The 19,708-nt window shown below is 54.4% G+C and overlaps 1 protein-coding gene across 1 annotated transcript in view; it reads right to left on the bottom strand.

Moving 5' to 3' along the window:
- The window catches only part of NDRG1 (N-myc downstream regulated 1), a 57,372-nt gene that overhangs the window by 27,189 nt on the left and 10,475 nt on the right, over positions 1-19,708 (bottom strand). Inside the window, exons 2-4 of the mRNA XM_041768475.1 lie at positions 16,912-16,992; positions 14,031-14,066; positions 1,321-1,426 (exon numbers count right to left, since the gene is read on the bottom strand). Of these exons, the coding sequence (XP_041624409.1) occupies positions 1,321-1,426; positions 14,031-14,066; positions 16,912-16,974 (205 nt within the window). The 5' untranslated portion in view covers positions 16,975-16,992. The remainder of the gene's footprint in view (positions 1-1,320; positions 1,427-14,030; positions 14,067-16,911; positions 16,993-19,708) is intronic.

Below are 19,708 nucleotides of genomic sequence, written 5' to 3'. Positions count from 1 at the left end.
AGTGCAGTGAACATAATGTACAGTCCTACAGTCAGGATGCAGTTGCTCCTTCCCATTCCACAAGATACTGCACCTTTCCATCAAGTGTCACCCGACAAGCCAATACTTGGTATTTTTCACCACATGCTATTCTACCTGCAGCACCAAAATAACTGGTAATGGGTTTGGTCCAGGGCGTGATCCTGGAGTCCCGGGATCGAGTCCCGCATCGGGCTCCCTGCATGGAGCCTGCTTCTCCCTCTGCCTGTGTCTCTGCCTCTCTCTCTCATTCTGTGTCTCTCTTGGATAAATAAATAAATAAATAAATAAATAAAATCTTAAAAAAAAAAATAAGGTAACAGACTTCCACGTAGCTAGCATGGGGAGCTGGTACCTGCTGGACATGAGGGGAGCACACAGGTGAGGAAGAGGAACAAAAGAGAAGGGAAGATAAAGGAGAAAATGGTTTCCAGTGACTGACATCCCTGCCTCAAGGCACTCATGAGCTGGAGGAAAAACACGCAAGGCAGCAGGCTGCCAATCACAAATCAAGCCATCGTCCGGCTTGCGGAGGTGACTGGACACAAGGGCTGTCACAGTCGCCACGGGAAGACCCCCTTCTGTCGTCTGTGATTTTACCATCAGCAGATCTTACTCCTTCACCATCTGTGCAATATGGGGAACCCACATAGGGTGACACTCCCGGGAACCTCGAGACCACAGGGTAAACCTTCATGGCAGTGCTGTTCGCAAGGGCCACACAGCAAGAACCATCCACACGTTCATCAACTGAAGAACAGATGAGCAGACCGGGGCCGATGCGCTCAATGGAATACCAGCCAGCCACCAAGAGGGAGGACGCAGTAGAGCCTACTCGTCAACTCTGAAGCCGTGATGAAAGGAGCCAGTCCCAAAAGACCACAGATGGTAGGATTCCGTTTATAAAAAAAACATCGGGGATACGCATGTCCTTAGAGATGGAAAGTGGACTAGAGGCTGCCGGGGGCTGAGCTGGGGGTAAGGGAGATGGGGGTACAGAGTGAGGAAGCTGTTCTCACATGGATGGTGCTGATGGCTGTACAACTCAGTGAAAATAATAAAAACAACGGTACAGACGAATCAAAAGATGTCACTGTCACACACAGACAGTGGCGCTCCCAGCACAGCCAGCACACCCAGCACAGACACAGCTCTGTGCCCTGCCTAGTGCATTCCAGTCTGGGGCAAGTGCTCTTCCCACAACAGCTCCAGGAAGTGCCAGCGGAAGAGAAACAGCTGGACTCGCCCCCACCAGCCCTTCCTCCCCGTCCTCTCCCACCCCCACCCCCTGCGGAAACTTACGGTTCATGCCAATGTCGTGGTAGGTGAGGATGACGGGCCGGTTGCCCTTGGGGGTCCCGCACAGCGTGACGTGGATGGAGCCATGCACGGTCTCGATGTCCTGCTCCTGAGGACAGACAGGAGACAGAGGGGCCTGTGATGGGGGCGGCCACGACTACTGACTGCAGGTGCACAGTGTGTTTCCAGCTGTGTTTTAAGGAGGCTCCGAGTCTGTTCCTCACTTGGTCAGGAGAGCCCTGGCCTTTGGGCAGCAGATCTCTCCGGCCAGAGAAACCACTCCAAGGACCAGGGAGGGAAGGGGAAGCCAGTTGGGAGGCAGAGGACAGAATCCTGGGCTCATACTGTGCCACCCACTGCATTAACCTTGGGGAAGGCACTGGCCCCAGCCCCGCTCTGCACAGGACCTGGTTTTCCCCATCCGGGAAACTGAGGTGATCAAAGCCTTCACCTCTTGAACGACCCGCCTCCACATCCTCGTCAGCGCACTCCTGAGCTGGTGGCCGGTGACACTCTGGCTCAGGGAAACCAATCCAGCTGCCCCGAGTCACACTCAGGACCCACCGAGAGACACAACTTTGGGTTCCCCACATGCTTCTCACTCCCTCACACTCCGAGAAGCTCCAAGAGTCAAACCACGTTCAGGCCGCAGGAGGCCACCTTAGGTTGGCACTTGACATTTATTTCCCAAGAGGGAACACTCCAGATGCCAATCTACACCTGCTCCCAAACGCCAGCCTAAATGTGAACCCTACTGGTCACTCACTAATGGCAGGAGGGAGGAGGTCGATATATACCCCTCAGGGACAAGAAGAAGAAACAGGCCGGAACCCCTAGTTAGGAGCCTTGTGGACCTGGGCAAGCTGTCCCTTCCCCCAACTTGCACAGTGGCAACAGACCTAGGACCCGTGGGCTCCAGGGATGCCAGGAGGCCCCTAGGACACAGCAGGAGGGACCGTGCCTGTAGCCCCTCCATCCCAGACCTGTGAAGGGTCGCTCCTGAGGCAGTGTGATGCAGCCACATGCATACTGTCTACCAGGCAGGGGACCAAATCCCACCACAGCTCCTTCTCCACTGAAGTCAGTTCAACTTTAGCCAAAAACATTTATTAAGCACCTACAATATGCATATACAGAAAAGAGGAAGTAAGAACTCATAAGCTAGCAGTGGGGTGGTGGGGTGGGCCCCAAGAGCTTGCTGTAGACATGCTGTAGGGATTCTGGGAACAGCAAGAAGGAGGATTTAAGGGATGCCTGGGAGCCTCAGTGGTTGAGCATCTGCCTTCGGCTCCGGGCATGATCCTGGGGTCTTGGGATCGAGTCCTGCATCCGGCTCCCCATAGGGAGGCTGCTTCTCCCTCTGCCTATGTCTCTGCCTCTCTCTGTGTGTCTCATGAAAAAATAAATAAAATCTTTAAAAAAAGAAAAGAAGGAAAGGAAAGGAAAGGAAAGGAAAGGAAAGGAAAGGAAAGGAAAGGAAAGGAAAGGAAAGAAAAGGAAAGAAAAGGAGAGGAAAAGAAAAGAAAAAAGAAAAGAAAAGAAAAGAAAAGAAAAGAAAAGAAAAGAAAAAAGAAAGGAAAGGAAAAGAAAAAAGAAAAGAAAAGAAAAGAAAAGAAAAGAAAAGAAAAGAAAAGGAAAAGAAGAGAAAAGAAAAAAGAAAAGAAGAGAAAAGAAAAGAGAAAAAGAAAAGGAAAAAAAGAAAAGAAAGAAAGGAAAGAAAGGAAAGGAAAGGAAAGGAAAGGAAAGGAAAGGAAAGGAAAGGAAAGGAAAAAAGAAAAGAGGATTTCACCCACTGGGCAGCAGGGGCAGGGGGAAAGGGGGAGCAGGGTAGGCACCCCATCCTCTGAAGTCAATGGTTATCAATCTGAGAAACTTGGCTCACGAATAAAGAAATACACCCCAATTTTCAGCCTCTGCCTCCAGAACAGGGGAGCACAGTGTTTGCACGTTTATAGCAAGAAGTTGCTCCCCTCCCCATCCCAAGCAGAGCGACGCAGGGCTTCCAGCCCTCGCTCTGAAGACCCCTGAAGCAAGCAGGTGGGGTGCTGCCTACCGGAGGGGGGTCCCAGGCTGCCATCACACCTGCGGAATGGGGAGAACCGTGGAGCCTCACAAGGGCGTGTGCGTGCTTGCCAGGTGAGGTGGATGCGCCCAAACAGGCCACAGCATGGAAGGGACCCCCACTCCCCATCAGCCCCAGGCCCACCCCCCATCACAAGGGTCCTTCGAAGCCACGTGCCTCATCACCCCCCAACACGGAGGCCACCATCTCTTTTCCCCTCCGCACCCGGCACTCCGCGGCTGCCTGTACAAACACTGGAAAAATCCACAGACGATGAAGCAACGGCCTGGCCCCCCAGTGGGGGCCACGGTCATCTGCTGGGCCCAGCCCAGGCCTTGGAGCCAACTGGGAACAATAGCTCATTGAGAGGGCCACAGTCTCCATTGTCTCGCCTGCTGACCCACAAGGCGCCCTCTAAAAATAGGCCAGGCCAGGCAGCAGCCCCCCCCAGCCTGGGGTCACCAGGCTCCAAATCCCAGCTCTGCCCTTCCCCAAGCCCTCGAGCCCTGGGTCACTACCTGGAAGACAGGAGAGGAGGCCACCCTGTGGTCCGAAACACAGCGCCAGGAGGAAAGGGGATCCTGGGTACAGGGAGCGGAGCGTTTCGACACGGTGCCCAGGCACCACCTCGGTGGCAGAGTCTACGGGATGCCCAGCCCTGGCTGGCACCTAGGGTGTCCCTGGCAGCCCCCAGGGGCGGGGCATGTGTGACAGACGCTGACTCATCTTTGTGGAGGCCTTCACGTTATATAACCACGGAACCAGGGCTACACGCGTCCACGAAGGAAGGGGCTGCTCCTGCGTCACTTACTTTCCTACCCCCAGGCCTCAGTGCTCACAGTAGGTCCTCCTGAGCTGTTGGATGAAGACCTCAGAATAAATGATCAGAGTCCCACAACTTCTCTAGGGAGTCCACCAACTATTCTGGGTTCAGGCTCTACTCCGTCCCTTAATTGGTTATAAGATTCTTGGCCAGCTCCTCTCGGAAAATTCCAGGATGGGCGTGAAATTTCCCAGGAGTGGGGTCAAACCTCCCAGGATGGCATGAGCCCCACTGAGCTTCAGCCTCTGGAGGACCCAGGCAGGCGTGGTGCCCGAGGCCCGCCGCCTCACCCCTGGCCCGAACTTCAGCGCAGCCAGGAGCGGTATTAGCCGTGGCTCGCCTTACTAGGAAGGATAAGGCCTCCAGTCTGAGAAAGTGGAAGCCACGCAGCCAAGGTGCTCAGGCACTTGTCTCCCGGGGCTGGGGGTGCTCAGGTGAGGAATTAAGGCGTGCTAAGCGCCCGCCAAGCGTCAGGCAGGGCGCCCGACCCCCGCGGCCCCAGGCAAGCCTCTCTACCCTCATCTCACAGATGAAGAAACTGCGGAGACCTCCCCAAGGTCACACAGCTTGTAGCGGTAGAAGCAGGATCAGAACCGGAGCTTCTGGGTCCTCACGCTGGTGCAGGGGCCCCCAGAAGGCGTCCGCTGACTTCTGTGCCCACCAGCCCACACAGGTAGGAGGAGGAGGAAAGGCAAGTGTGACCTTTCTCGTGCGAGCCCCATTCCTTTACCTCACAGATGCATGCACACACCCCCACACACGCAAGTACAGGTGCATACATGCATATGCATGCACACACGTGCACACAGATGTGCACATATACTCACACACATCTGCACACACACACACATACCCAACCCCCCCAGCCCTGGTGCTCTCTCTCCACCAGCCAAAATCAAGACCATACCTGAGACTGGATGGAGGAAATCACTCACAAACACATGCCTTTGTCCTCTTTGGACCCACAGGAACATTCTGTCCTCCTGTCTCCATGGGGATGAATCACTATGCAGTATCCTGTAGGGACGGACCTACCTCCCATCCCCCACATGCTCCCAAAGAAAGCCAGTGCCCAGCGCACTTCATGTCCCCTTGCCTGACGGGGGGAAGTCCCCTGTCCTGGGGCTCACTAAGGTTCCTCTCTCTGGCTACGACGGTGTCCGGAAAGCCACGCACGATTCCTCCATCAGCCAGCTCTCCAACCTCAGCTCTACCCCAGTTCAGAGCCGGACCTCAGAAGTCCCTGCACATGGGGGTCTGACCCAGCCAGGGGCATGCAACTGAGAAAAACCCAGGCTGCAGGAGTTCTCCTCTCCCCTCCTCTGGAAAAGGTAGACAGCCACTCTCTCAGGGTATAGAGGAGATGGCAATACGGTGCAACAAGCATCAAGTCAGCCCTCCGACCGCACTCAGGCCCTGCCTGAGCATTTACAAGTGTCCTCTCGTGGGATGCACACAACCCTACCGGGTAACAACCGTGCTCTTTTACAGAAGTGGAGACAGGCTAAGAGAGGGCAAGCAATCTACCCGAGGTCACCCAGCTGGAAGGGAACCCAAGACAGCCCGAGTCCCAAGGCCCGTGTGTGCTCAGTGACATCTCTTTTAGTCTCTCTGTGTACCAGATGTTACATGAAGAATAGAAACCTTTAACACAGAACGTGCACAGTGACTCTACATCAGCCCGCCCACTGATGTGTGACTGCAGATGGCTTTCCATCTCCCCAGCATCTGCAGGGACCCGCCATCCGCAGCCACCTGCTAGGCTACCCTGGAGTGTGGAATAGAGGAATAACCGGCTCCTCCCATCCTTCCCCGGGCATGCGCCTGTCTCCACACTGATGGCTGGACCAGGACCCCACCTGGAAGGGCCTCCGCATAGACATCACCGTCCCAGGCTGGCCCTCTGGCCTCACGACGGTTCTTTTATCTGTATCACCCACCGCAGGGCAAAGATGCTTAATCGCCACCTCCCACCTGCCAGCCAATTCCCAGAGGGAAAGGCCGGCTCTGCCCCAGACATGGTCCGGCCCCAAAAGGACACCGAGATTCACATAGTCCACACCACCTGTAAGCTGGTAAGGGGCAGAAACGGCCCCCATCCTATTCCTACTGCCTACGCGCTGGCTTGCGAGACGGCAGGTGGTGAAAGCAGCAGCTACCACTCAGCATTCCTTAAAGATTTCATTTTGGCCGCCAATCCTGGCTTCCGAGCTTTATAAACTCTGGCTGCCTGTGTTGGTTGGCCCCTCAAACATTTGTTACGGCCTCCCTTAGGAAGAATTCCCAGCACTGCGCCTGATAAAATCCTCCCCTCCCCCATCTCCCTGGTAGCCGAAGGTGGTCCAGAGAGTCTTTTCTGGCTCATGAGATGTCAGCAGAACTTGCTGGAGCTTTGAGGAGAGGTGTTGTTGCTGTTGCTGTTGTTGTAAGGCTCAAAATTTGCCTTTTGATTTGTTTTCCTTTCACCCTTCCACCTGCTTCCTCCCTGGAATATGAATGAGGTGCTTGGAGGTGCAGGAGCCATCTCATGAGCATGAGGACAAAAAAACGATATGCTCAGGACGCTGGAAGGGGTCTGGGACTGGGTGACATTCATAGGTCCTCCAGGTCAGTAGAACAACAGACATTTCCTCATTTAGAGCAGTTATCTGTTGAGAGATATTAACCCTAATGCTGCATTTATCATGTGCCGTTGGCCAAGTTATCAGACTAGACTGGGAATCCCTTCAGCTGTAAACCGAGGGCAGTAATAAGTCCATCTGCGCATGGAGCTGCTCCCAAGCCTAAATCCGTGGTATGCACCGGGAAGTGCTTTGCAAACTGTAGCATTTGGCTCCATGCTGGCTGTTAAGGAGGCCTATCCCAAAGAGAATCCCTATGAAGCCACAAGGGGGTCCCAATGGCTTAAGTCAACTGGCTGAATGATCCAGGGGAGCTCTGAGACCAGCTGCCGCCCTCCTCCGTAATCCCCTCCTTTCCAGTGGGCCCTGGGGAGACACTGAATGATCTGGACTCTAAAGGATGACACAGTTAGCCAGACACCAAGTCAGCTGGTGCGCTGGGCTGCCCCTCCCCTCAGTCTAGCGAGCCTTGGTCCAGGCATGGCCAAGGGCGGAGGGCGCTCTGTGGAACAAGAGGCAAAGAAACCTGATTTAGGGCTGGCCAGACGCAGCATTAAGTCCAGCCTTGTTGTGTCAAGAAAGGCAAATCGTGACAAGGGCTTGGGAGGAAATGGCAAGGGCTTGCCCCACCACCATCTTTTTGTAAATAACACCCCCACCCCCCACCCCCGCATCCTCCTGATTCATCTCCAGTGCCCCCAGCGGTGGGGCGGGGGGGGGGGGGGGCCCAGCTAGGCCACCCATCTCCTTTCCATTAAGAAGCAGATAAGGAATGAGGGAGGCCAGGGAAGGGTGCGTGTGTGCAAGAAACAGTTGATTTGCATTTAAGGACAGTCATCTTGGGACATCTGGGTGGCTCGGTGGTTAAGCATCTGCCTTGGGCTCAGGGAGTGATCCCGGAGTCCCAGGATCGAGTCCTACATCAGGCTTCCTGCATGGAGCCTGCTTCTCCCTCTGCCTATGTCTCTGCCTCTCTCTCTGTGCCTCTCATGAATAAATAAATAAAATCTTAAAAAAAAAAAAATAAGGACAGTCATCTGTTTACTGAGCAAACACTATATGACAGCCATTTCACAGATGGGAAACGCCAGCATCCGTGCACACCAGCACACACACCCACAGGTGGCCGGACGAGTCAAGATCCAGGACAAGCCCTTGGGCCCCCCTGTGTCCTGACTGCTGGCCAAACCCCAGGGCTGCAGGAGGCACACCAGGCCCCCCTCAAAGATAAGAAGACCTCAAGGAGGCCCAGCTGAACCTGCGGCTGCTCCCATTCCGCTGGTTTCTTTAACGCTGTCATCACATCATGGAAGAGAAAAGCTCCAGAGTTAGGAAACCAGCTGCTGTGGGCAGACGGGCGTCAGCCTGGGAATACAGAGTGAAGCCGGAACCCACACCAAAGACCGCAATTCTCGGAGGAAGAAAGAATTAGGAGGAAAGTCTTTGTCGGAATCAGAGAAAAGAGGAGGAGGAGGGCCGGCCATCCATCCAACGGGCCGTCCATCCATGGAGCAGAAGTGGGAGGCTTGTGTGCTGAGGCCTATGCTGTGTTTATCACGTTCACAACACCCTCGGGGATGGCGATACTCCCCCAGATTACAGATCAGAAGACTCAGCCCCTGGGAGGTCGGGCCACAGGCCAAGGACACACAGCTAGCAAAGACTGAGCTGATTGGAACCTGATTCAGTCCCCTGCACCCACCCTGTGACACCAGGAGATGGGGGTCTACACTCGGTGAGCCTGACAGCCTGGGCTGCGCAGACCGAAGGGGAGCTGAGGCCCACCACGGGGGGTGCTGCATGGGCGAGGTGCCCCCCACGCCCAGGAGGGCACTCCCAGGAAACCCACAGAGGAGACACAGGAGGCAAGCCTCATTTCTCCGTGACCCAGATGAGCGCTCCTGCCATCTGTCACTCAGGGTTGCCTCTAAGCCCCAGTGGCCTTGCTGGGAGGTGGGGCCGGGGAAGCTCGAGGATGGGAAATGGTGGGTCGAGGACTTCCAAGCCTCTGAGTTCCGCCCACCTTCAGTCGGGGAGCATGAAAACAAGCAGCAATGTGTGGAAAGAAAGAAATTAGCAAAAGGTCACTGTTTCCATTTTCCCTAGAAGTTGATCTGCTTCCAAGGAAAGGGGAAATATCATCACCTCTGCCCACACCCTCGCCCTCCCTCAGGATCAGACTGGGCTCCAGAGTGGGAGCCGGACCCCAGGAGACGCTGCCCACTGCCTCCTGTGCCCCAGTTCCCGCCGCCCCAGACCCACACCCGCACCCAGAGACCCCAGGGTCGGGGTGGGAGGGTGACATTAGCTCACAGCCCAGGGAGCCCTGGTAAGCACACAGATGCAGATTCCCATGGAAACCGAATCAAATCAAATCATCTGAATCACTAAAGATCCAGGTGGAAGAGATGAGAAATAGCCAATCCAACAGGAGAGGCCATTTGGGGCCAGAGCAGGTGTCCCACCTCAGGGCAGGTGGAGCGAGGGGCAGTGCGCGACTCTGCAGACCCAACCCCTCCCACCGGTGACATGGACCTAAAGCTCCAGAATGTGGGGACTGGGTCAGGCTTGGTCATGTAGCTCATCACTGAGCCGTGCAGGGCAAATCCCTTAAACCTTCTCTGGGCCTTGTCTCCTCAACTACGAAACAAGGGTGGAACTAGCCCCTCTCCTAAAGGGCTGATGTGAGGATTGAGGGCATCATGCAGAAGAGGCCAGCGCAGTTTCCGGGGTAGTTAGTATTCAGGACGTTGGTGATTATGACCCTTGTGATTATCACATATCTCAGAGTCACATGGGCCAAAATGTAGGGGTATCTTTATAGTAACCTTTGGGGAGTTTCTTAACATCTCCAGCCTGGGACACCTGGGTGGCTCAGCAGTTGAGCACCTGGAGTCCCGGGATCGAGTCCCACATCGGGCTCCCTGCATGGAGCCTGCTTCTCCCTCTGCCTGTGTCTCTGCCTCTCTCTGCCCCCCACCCTCTCATATGAATAAATAAATAATTTTTTTAAAAAAATCTCCAGACTGGTTTCTCCTCTGCAAAAGGGAGTCACATTCCCACCCAGGCACGGAAGCCCTGCGATGATTAAGTGGGTGTGCAAATATGCATTTGCTACCTTCTCCCTAACCCTCCTCCCCTCTTGTGGCCTTCCAGGAAGCCTCCCCACCTGGAGCAGAAGAGGAAGGGCTAGATCACAAAGCACCTGCCAGGTCGGATATTCTTGGATTCTAGGATTGTAGCCAAAGAAAGTAAGCTGGAACCCAAAATACTTCCCCCCCACCAACCCCACTCATCAAATTTGCAAAATACAACTGCCTAGTTCCTGATGCCAGAACCTTCTCTGCAAAGCTATCAAACCACATCCTTCCTGCAGCCACGGCACCTCAGCCAAGCAAGCCCACCCAGCCCTGTGCTCGGAGGGTCCCAGAGGGTCTCCAGAAAAGGCATGTAAAGAAATGTCCCAAGAGCAAGTCACAGAACCTCCCATGCCTGGGTACCAAGTCACTGGCCCAAAAACATCACCCAGGCCAAAACAAACCGCCCGGCCTAAGGCAGTGTGAGCCAGGAAGAGATAAAGCCACGATGCCATCCGCTCTGGCAGCTGAGCTGTCTCCTAAGGCAGGCAGCCCGGCGGCTTGGGCACCAGACCCTCCAGCAGCTTCTTACCGCTGAGCCCTGGGCTACGGTGAGTGTTTTGATTCAGAAAGGGGGGAAAAAAAAAAAAAAAAAAAAAAAAACAAAAACTCTTGACTTCTTTGGGAAAAGAACAAAGCATCTGCTTGAGTTACTCAAAACGCTGAAGCACCAAATATTTTTCAAGAAATAACACTGGCTGCTTTCGGACACACACAGTAAGGCTGCTCGGAGTCCTTAGATGTGACCCCCAAGGAACGGCCCAGCTGGGGCCCCATTTCAATGAGTAGCAAGGAACCAACTAAATGGAGAGACGAAAGCAGTTTGCCACCGAGGCACACGGGCTCCTGAGCCCCGCCTCCGCTTACCCTCGACGGGCTAAACGTTGGCCCACCACGGTACTGTTTGGATTATTTGCCCAGGGAAATTGTTTTCCGACGGGAATCGCAAAGATATGCTGGCATCGTGTCTGGATTGGCTCTTCTAGGCTGTCACTGCAGTAATACACTGTGGGTGAGACCCCTGGTCGGGGTCAGACCAGGTTGGATGCGGCCCCTTAGGAAAGCCACGGGAAAGCCTCAGTGTCCCAATCTGCCAAGTAGGGATGATGATAAAAGTCCCCGGAGGAATCAGCAAGGTCGCATGGGAAGCCCGGGGGCCCTGGCCTGGACCCACAGAGGACAAGGTGCCGGCAGCAGGCAGGAGACACTTTGCCTGAGGTCAGGGAGTGCTGGTACAGGGACGCCCTGCAGCGACCCTTGACCAAGGCTCTGTCATTCTCCGCCTCTGGCCCTGTGGTCAGTAACTCTTCAGGACACAGACAGCATCACCCTGCAGCGCATCTTCTGAAGGAACATCTGACAGCAGCCCACAGCCACGATTTTGGTGGAGACTGCTAGAGATCGGAGGGAAACCTTCATAAACATCATGAGCCAATCAGGCCTAGGAGCCAAGTCCAGATCATTATAGTTTCACACAAACAGATAGATTCTTGCAAACAACCTTGCCAGAGCGTCACTCAGCACTCAGCGTCGGCTCAAACGTTGGGATTCGATGGTTAAGATCGAGCCTATTAGCTTTGAGAAGATCTCAGCTCCCCTCGGAAGGCTCAGAATCCAAGTCAGAGGGGCCAGTGCCTGTGATGTTGCCTCTGCGTGGCATGATAGGTCCCTAAGCTTCCCGTGGCCACATGACCGGCTCCATCTGTCCTTCGGGTCCCAGTTCAGCGTCATGTCACCTGCTCCGACAGCCATCCCGGACCCCTCAGCCTAAGACAGTGTCCCACCCCCACAGTGGGAGCTGCTGTCCTCAGAGCCCCTCCAGTAGCTGGCACTGGCGTGCTGGCTTGATCCCATTCCCCCCACTGCTAGGGAGTCAGAAGCAGTGGTTCCAAACAGGGGCTGTGGAAACACACTGGGTGAGTTCAAACCCCCTCCTGACCCCCTTCCGGCCCTGAGACTTCAGGCAAGTTACTCAGTTTCTCTGTGCTGCGGGGTCTCCGGCTGCAACACAGTGGAAGGGATGGCTGTGAGCACGCCCTGAGCAAAACACGCGCCGCACTCAGAGCGATGCCTGGCACATATTCAGTGCTCCATAGTGCTGAGCGATCGGTTTGGAATCTGAGTCCCTGAAAACAAGGATCACTGCCTGTCACGCTCCCCACTGTGTGCCCAGCACCTAAGACAATGCCAGGCACAAAGCAGGCATTTGTTAAAGGAATAAAGGGATGCATAATCAGAAAAAGGCTCCGAATAAAGGGATGCACGGTCAGAAAAAGGTTCCCACCTCACGGGACAGCTCTGGGATTAGTCCCAAGGGCCCAGCCCGGCTGGGGGGGCACACCGTGGTAGGCCTCACCCCATCCCTCCCAGGCCCTGGTCCAGCTTCCCTTCGTGGTCCCCGCTAGGCTGACGTCCTGGGGATGCAGCACCCCTGCCCAGTCCAGCCTGGGCAAACTTCAAGGCTAGGTGGGGGGTCTGGGCAGGCAGGTGGGGCCCGAGGTGCTGTTCTCTGCTCTCCCAGCTACCTCCGCCTGGAGGTCGGAGCACCTAACAGTGCTTTGCCAGCTGCCAAGAGCGATGCAAACGGGGGGAGTTATCTTCACGGGAAACAGATAAACTACGCTCTCAAGGTCTCTCTGAATTAATAACGAAGGTTTAAAAGATCTACAATGGGGGCCTCTGGGTGGCTCAGCAGTTGAGCGTCTGCTTCAGCTCAGGGCGTGATCCCAGGGTCGTGGGGTCGAATCCCACACCGGGCTCCCCGCAGGGAGCCTGCTTCTCCCTCTGCCTGTGTCTCTGCCTCTCTCTGTATGTCTCTCATGAACAAATAAATAAATATTTAAGAAAAAAATCTACAGTAATCCTGTGATCCAACAATTCTGTTTCTGGCCGCGTACGCAAAAGGATGGAAAGCAGGGGTTCCCGAACAGATCCCCGCACACCCATGTTCACAGCAGCACTCTGCACGAGAGCCAAAACGTGGAAGCAGCCCCAGGCGCCCACGGAGACACGAACGAATAAACAAAACGTGGTCTGTGCCTACAGTGGAAGAGTCTTCAGCCTTAGAGAAGAAAAAGGGAATTCCGACACCTGCTGCAGCACGGGGGAGCCTTGAGGATACTGCGTTCAGTGAAAGAAGCTAATGACAAAGACAAACGCTGCCCGATGCCACTTATGTGAGGTCCATCGAGTCCTCGTCAGATTCAGGGACAGAAGGCGGGACAGTGGTGGCCACAGGGGCCCTGGGGAGGCAACAATGGGGGAATTTGCATTTACTGGGGGCAGGGTTTCAGTTTTGCAAGACGAAAGCGTTGTGGAGATGGTTGCACAACAACAGAAATGTACTTCATGCCAATGAAGCATGCAGTAAAAATGGTTAGGGTGGTAAATTTTATGTAATGTGTATTTCGCCACCAAAAAAAAAATTGGGGGTAAAAAAAAGCCTCGCTCGCGAGTCAGGGTGTGTTACTGACCCAACACTGCCCGGGACACATCACATCAGGGTCCCCCACAGCGTGGGAGCCGTGCCAGCTTTGAGATAATGAGTCCAGGCCTTACGGTTCCTGAGGTTCTGACCCTGCCCTCCGCCAGGACCAGCCAGCCCGCTCTTCTGAAAACTTGTTCTTGGACAAAGCTCCAGACACACACCACCCCCTCGCCCGCGCCAATCCTGAGCGGAGATGAAGCCAGGAAACCACAGAGAAGGCTGGGCCCACGTTCCCAAGCAGAGCCAAGAACATCACGCCTTTGCTCGGCGGCCACCCATCACAGGGTCCCAAGCCCACCCAACGTCTCCCCATTTCCCTCCCCCGCACACGCCCCACACCTCAGCATCCCCTTCCCGCCTTTGCAGGGAGCGATGGGCTCTTGCTTCTTTGGCCCCCACTCAAACCAGCTTCTTTCCGGGGAGAAGGAGCGGAATGTGGAGAACCAGCTGGCTCAACTTCCTTCCCTCCCCTTGCCCCCCGCCCCCCCCCATGTCCGAACAATGATCTTCAACCAGTGGAAAGAAGAGGAATGAGAGAAGACAGAGCAGGGAAGGGGGAAGGGAAGTCACCCCCTCTACTTGCCTGAACATCAAACTCTTGCAGGAGGCCGGTGATGGTCTGTGGAGAGACGAGAAAGATGGTCAATTGTGTCAGTTTCTTGGAGAAAAAAAAAAAAATACTGGAACACATGGGTCTCTCCCCAAGACCTGAGTCTAGTTTATACCTACCCTCCCTCCTCTGTGGGGCCTCTCTAATTTCCTACAAAAAAAAAGACTTTTATTTTTTGTCTTGAAGAATAGCCGTCCAGCAGAAAAGTAGACACATTAGCTAGACATTTTTATTTTTATTTTATTTATTTATTTGTTTGTTTATTTGTTTGTTTGTTTATTTTTGCGTATAGCCTTGGTGAAAAAAAAGATCTGAAGGTCTAAGCTGACCACAAGCTTGAAAGATACAGGAATGTAATTGCCTATTAACCAGTTTCCCTGCCTCTGCCCACTTTTCAACTCAAACCTGATCCTGTCACTCGCCTTACATTTCTGCCTTGGTTGTCCATCATGAGGGGTCCCGGTCACTGGGGACAGGGCGGGGTAAGCACTGGAAATGTGGCTCTGGGGAGGAGCTGCAACATTCCCAAGAGATGTTGCTGGCATGGGAGTCCAAAGTCCTCTGAAAACTAAGCCCCAGCCAGACCCCATCACCAAGCACCAGGAGAGAAGACAGCTCCGCCGCCGAGCAAAATGCAAACGAGGGGAAGGAAGTGTGCAGGGAAGCCCCTTGGGACAGCCAGAGCTGGAAGACCAGATTGCCACAGAGGCCCTGCTGCTGGAGGTTGAAATGGCTTCACGCATCCTGGACTGCGTTAAGGACATCAGGGAGTGTGGTAAATTCTGGGAGAAGCAAAGGTGGCCGATGCCCACTGTGCATGAGTGTGTTGGTAGGAAGGAGCGGAAAATCCATTCTGCACAAGCCCAATCTTCAAAGTGCCGTGGCAGCCGGATGGGGGGATTGAGAACAGACGTCAGGAGGAACTGTCCGAGGGAAGTCTGATTAAAAATGCTCTGTGGAGTCAGTGTAAGGAATTGGAAGGTTTATTACCATAGAAAACCTTGGAAGGAAAAGGCAAATATTCACTTTGAGATAGACATGCAACCTGCAACTGATAATCTCTTAGGTGTTGGGTTTCGAAAACAAAATTTTCCAAAGATACCAGCAGGCTGCCTGAAAAGTATAAATACTATGTTTAAAAACACATTTACCCTTGGACCCAGAGATGCCGCTCCTGAGAATTTACGCTGGAGTTGCACCTGCAAATGTACGAATGACGTACATCCAAGGTCCAAATGGTGCAAATACGCTGAAGCGCTGTTGGCAATTGTGAAGGGCTGGCATGACCCACACGTCCACAGACAAGGCGCTGCTCGATTAAACCCGATGGGAGAGATGCCTGAGTGGCTCAGTGGCTGAGCGTCTGTCTGCCTTTGGCTTAGGGCGTGATCCCGGGGTCCTGGGATCGAGTCCCACATCGAGCTCCTTGCAGGGAGCCTGCTTCTCCCTCTGCCTGTGTCTCTGCCTCTCTCTCTCTCTCTCTCTCTCTCTCTCTCTGTCTCATGAATAAATAAATAAAATCTTAAAAAATAAAATTTTAGAAAGGAAACCTGGTGGGATGCTGTGAAGCTGGAAGGGAAGAGCATGCTGCAGACTGCTGCTGGATAGAGGTCTCCAAGAGAGTTCGCTAAAGTGAGTAAAGCAAAGCGTGCGATGCTACTTCTCACGGCCTTTAAAAGCAAGAAATAAGAACGTGTATTTGTATCCCCCGGAGTTTGTTTCCTTGTTTGTTTTTGAAGACTCTGTCACAGAGCCCAACTGGAAGAGGAACTGGATTCGGAGCCTGTGCAGCCCACAGTGTGGATCGGCGAAGGACGGCCCTCCCCGATCTTTGTAAATAAAGTTTTATTGGAACATGACAAACCCGTTTGCTCACAGACTGTCGCTGGCCGCTCGCGTGTCGTAACCGTAAAGCTGAGTGGTTGCAACAGACTGAACGGCGGGCAAAGCCTGCCCTATTCATAGTTGGCCCTTTACAGAGAACATGGGCAGAGCCCCAGAGCAGAACGGTAACAGGGATTCTAAAGCGCCACCCGCCCCGGGCCTGGCTTCTACTCCTCGTTGGGCCACTGATCTGAATGAACTTGGGTGATCCCCTTCCCATCACAGACCAGTGTCTGTATCTGCACGATGGGGACAGAGATGATGGCCTCACACATTCATAATGAGAAGCCCATGAAATAATGGGCCTAAGATGCAGCAGCGACAGGCGAGGCCACAAAAGAACCAGAAGAACAGTCCATTGACCGAAGGCAGCTGGCTGGCCTGGGTTTGGCCCCATGCCTCATGTTTTGCAACTATGTGACGGAGGACAAATTAACTTCCGGAGGCTTCACTTTCCCTTCTGTAAAATGGGAACAATCACAGAACCCAGCACCTAACCAGTCACAGTCTTATTCCGTCGTTCGGCACGTCCTAACCCTGAGATACAGCCCAGCGGCAAGCAGGCGCGACGACGCGCTTCAGGCCTGTTAATCCTTATTTTTGAAAGCATCCGGTTGGCCTTCGAATAACTTCACTTTTGAGGCTGAGCCTTCCGTTTTCAACAAGATGTATCGTCACAGGCAGTTACACAGCCCAGTAAGAACCAGGAGGTGAATGTGGTTTAAAACACAATGCCGAGGGCGCAAACGTGAAGGCTTTCTCCAGGCCAGCCCCAGCTGGAGGACAGGCACCTCTGTTTCCCACAGGGAGGCCTCCTTGGCATGGAAGTTCTGACCACAAGGACAAGGAACCTCTTGTCCTTCTGCATTCTTGGAAATTAGGAAGCAGTGGACACGTGCAAGTGTGTACGCATGTGTCTGCCTACGAGCGTGCACGTGAGCGGAGGGAGCCAGGAGTGTTGTCCACTCACCTCCCCTTTCTCCACCAAAGGCTTCACCTCGGCGAGGTCCACGTCCTGCAGCTCCCGAGACATGTCCCTGCTGTCACCTGCCTGCGAAGGGACAAAGGCCACAGGTCAGCACTTCCCAATGAGAGATGTTGCCCCAAGGAAGCAAATCTGAGGCCCGGGGATGATCCCCCCTCTGTGGGCAGCATATTACAGTACAAGGCCCCCCCATCCCACTGGCCATTCTTGGATCGGAGGTTGGGAGGGCAAGAGGTAGATTTTCTGGAAGAGGAAACCAAGGCTCACGGACACAACTACCTTTCTGATGAACATTCAAAGCAGGTCCTCACACAGTCCCCAGGCCCAACCGCCACATCCAGGATGTTCCTCATGGCATTTTTTTAATTAAATTATAATTGGCATACAATATTCCATTTGTTTCAGGTATACAGTAGGAGGGCGGGTGGATGGTTTTACACATTATGAAATGATGTGGGTGGCTAAGTGGGAGAGCATCTGCCTTTGGCTCAGGTTGTGATCCCGAGGTCCTGGGATCAAGTCCAACATCAGGTTCCCTGCAGGGAGCCTGCTTCTCCCTCGGCCTATGTCTCTGCCTCTCTCTGTGTGTGTCTTTCATGAATAAATAAAATCTTTAAAAAAAAAAAATGAAATGATCACCATCACCACAGCAGGTTTGGCCACCATACCAAGTGATTACAATACTACTGACCTGTCCCTGTGCTGCTATAGAAAACGTAGGCAGTAAGCCCTGTGATGATGATCTAAGCAATATTTTGGGGTGTCTTCTCAGGCAAGGGCAACAAAAGCAAAAATAAACAAGACTATATCTAGCTGCATTTTAGGAGATCCACACCACTGATCCTAAAGTCAGGCAGTCCCAGGTTGACAACCAGAGGGGATGGAAAGTTACAGGAGGCTCCCCATGCACAGGCTTGGCACGAGCTTCATCCCCCTTGGTCCTCAAAGTAGCCCTAACAGAGGGGTGATCATACAGATACCCCACGTCTGCCTGTGTGCAGGGCTCCCTGCTCCGTGCTGGTGCTCGTAAGGACCAGGCCAGGAGAGGGGATACCTCAAGCTCAAGAGGTCTGATAGGACTAAACACTCAGAGGGATTCTGAAAATAAAAGGATTTTCAAGGCAGCAGGGGGTGGGCGAGAGGGTGTGGGAAGAGCAAGGTGGGGGGGAGGTGAAAGGTGAGGGGATAGAAGGTGAGAATGGGGATGGGGAAGCAGGAGTGGTGGGAGGGGGGCAGGAGTGAGGGGGATGGAGGGTGAGAGCAGTGATGGGGAAGCAGGATGAAGAGCAGGAGTGGGAGAGCAGGTGTGGGGTCAGGGGGAGGGAGGTAAGAGCAGTGAGAGGGAGCAAGGGAGGTGGGAGGAGGGCAGGGGGCAGGGGTGACAGGGATGGAGGGTGACAGCAGTGGTGGGGAAGGCTGGGGAGCAGGAGTGGGGCCAGGGGGAGGGAGGTAAGAGCAATGATGGGGAGCAGGGGAGGTGGGAGGAGGGCAGGGGGCAGGGGTGACAGGGATGGAGGGTGACAGCAGTGGTGGGGAAGCAGGACTGTGAGCAGGGATGGGCCACAGAGCCGGGCAGGAGCAGAGCTCTGGAGCGGGGGAAGCTTCGGGGGTGACATGTACTGAGCCTGCTCCTGGGAACTTAATCTGGAAGCGGGAGTTGCCATCATTTATTCTCAGAGCCTGATAATCAAACTAGAAGAATGATGTGCCCACCGAAGCCAGAGTGGGGGGCAAAGCCCCCCCAGAAGAGGCACCAGATCAAAGACACAGGCCTTCAGAATCAGGAAATTTGGTGAAAAAGAGCCTGACTAAACTAAACCCCTCACATGACTACTTTCCAGGGCGGGATGGTGGCCCCGCGATGTGGAACTCTCCGGAGCCTGTTAAAATTCCAGCCCAGGGCCCTCTGGAGACGCAGCCCCTGGAACCTGGGAGAATCCTCGTGGTGAGGCACCTCTCAGAGGTGAGCGGACAACAGACCTGGGGCCACCCTGAAACCGCCCCCACCCCCGCCGGTGCCAACACATGGCATTCCGTGGGCAGATCCCCTGGGATGCTCTGGTCTGGGGCCCCAGCACGATTTTCCCCGGTAGATAACTAGCCCCACAAGAATGCCTTTATGCAGCCTTTGGAGTCTATGCTCGAGAACATTCTGAAAACAAAGTCGGTTTTATGTTTGTGAGCATTCCTGGGCAGCTGCCAGCTCGGAGGCAGGAGGCATGAAAAGCAGAGGTCTGTCGGCCTTGCTAACTCAGCGTGTTCATGGTCCCGAGACCCTGGCCGTGGGACACCTCGCCTACACAGCCTAAGGAGCCTTCCAGAAGCCCAGGGCTCCGGCAACGCCGCCCTTCACGCTGGGGATGGAAGGTGGGTGGGGGTCCCCACAGGGAGGGCAGCCCCACCTGCAGGCTCCCCGGGACAGGGAGCCCATCTGTCTTGCTCCGCAAGTTGGGCCACGGCTGGCTTGCGGAACACATCAACGGGTTTTAAGCAGCTGAACAGCAATGCTTGTGTTTGAATTCACTCTTAAATCATCACTAAACCACAAGAGTGAAAGGGCCTTAAATGGGGTTAGGTTTACACGGACGCAAGCACACGCCATGGTTCAGCCCGGTGGGGTCCCTCCTGGCTCCCCGCCGCCGCCGGGATCACGATCACGCTAGCATCGCAGCCTCCCCCGGCTCCCCCATTCTCCTTCAGAACAGAAAAGAGTTTGATCTCTTTTCTGAAGCCTCTTACCACCCCCCCCACACACACACACACCTCCTCTTCCTCCCTGCAA

The sequence above is a fragment of the Vulpes lagopus genome, chromosome 9, assembly GCF_018345385.1.
Source record: "Vulpes lagopus strain Blue_001 chromosome 9, ASM1834538v1, whole genome shotgun sequence".
Lineage (NCBI taxonomy): Eukaryota > Metazoa > Chordata > Mammalia > Carnivora > Canidae > Vulpes > Vulpes lagopus.
Note: the sequence above shows the minus strand (reverse complement) of the source record. Positions and strands in the feature narration are given on the sequence as shown.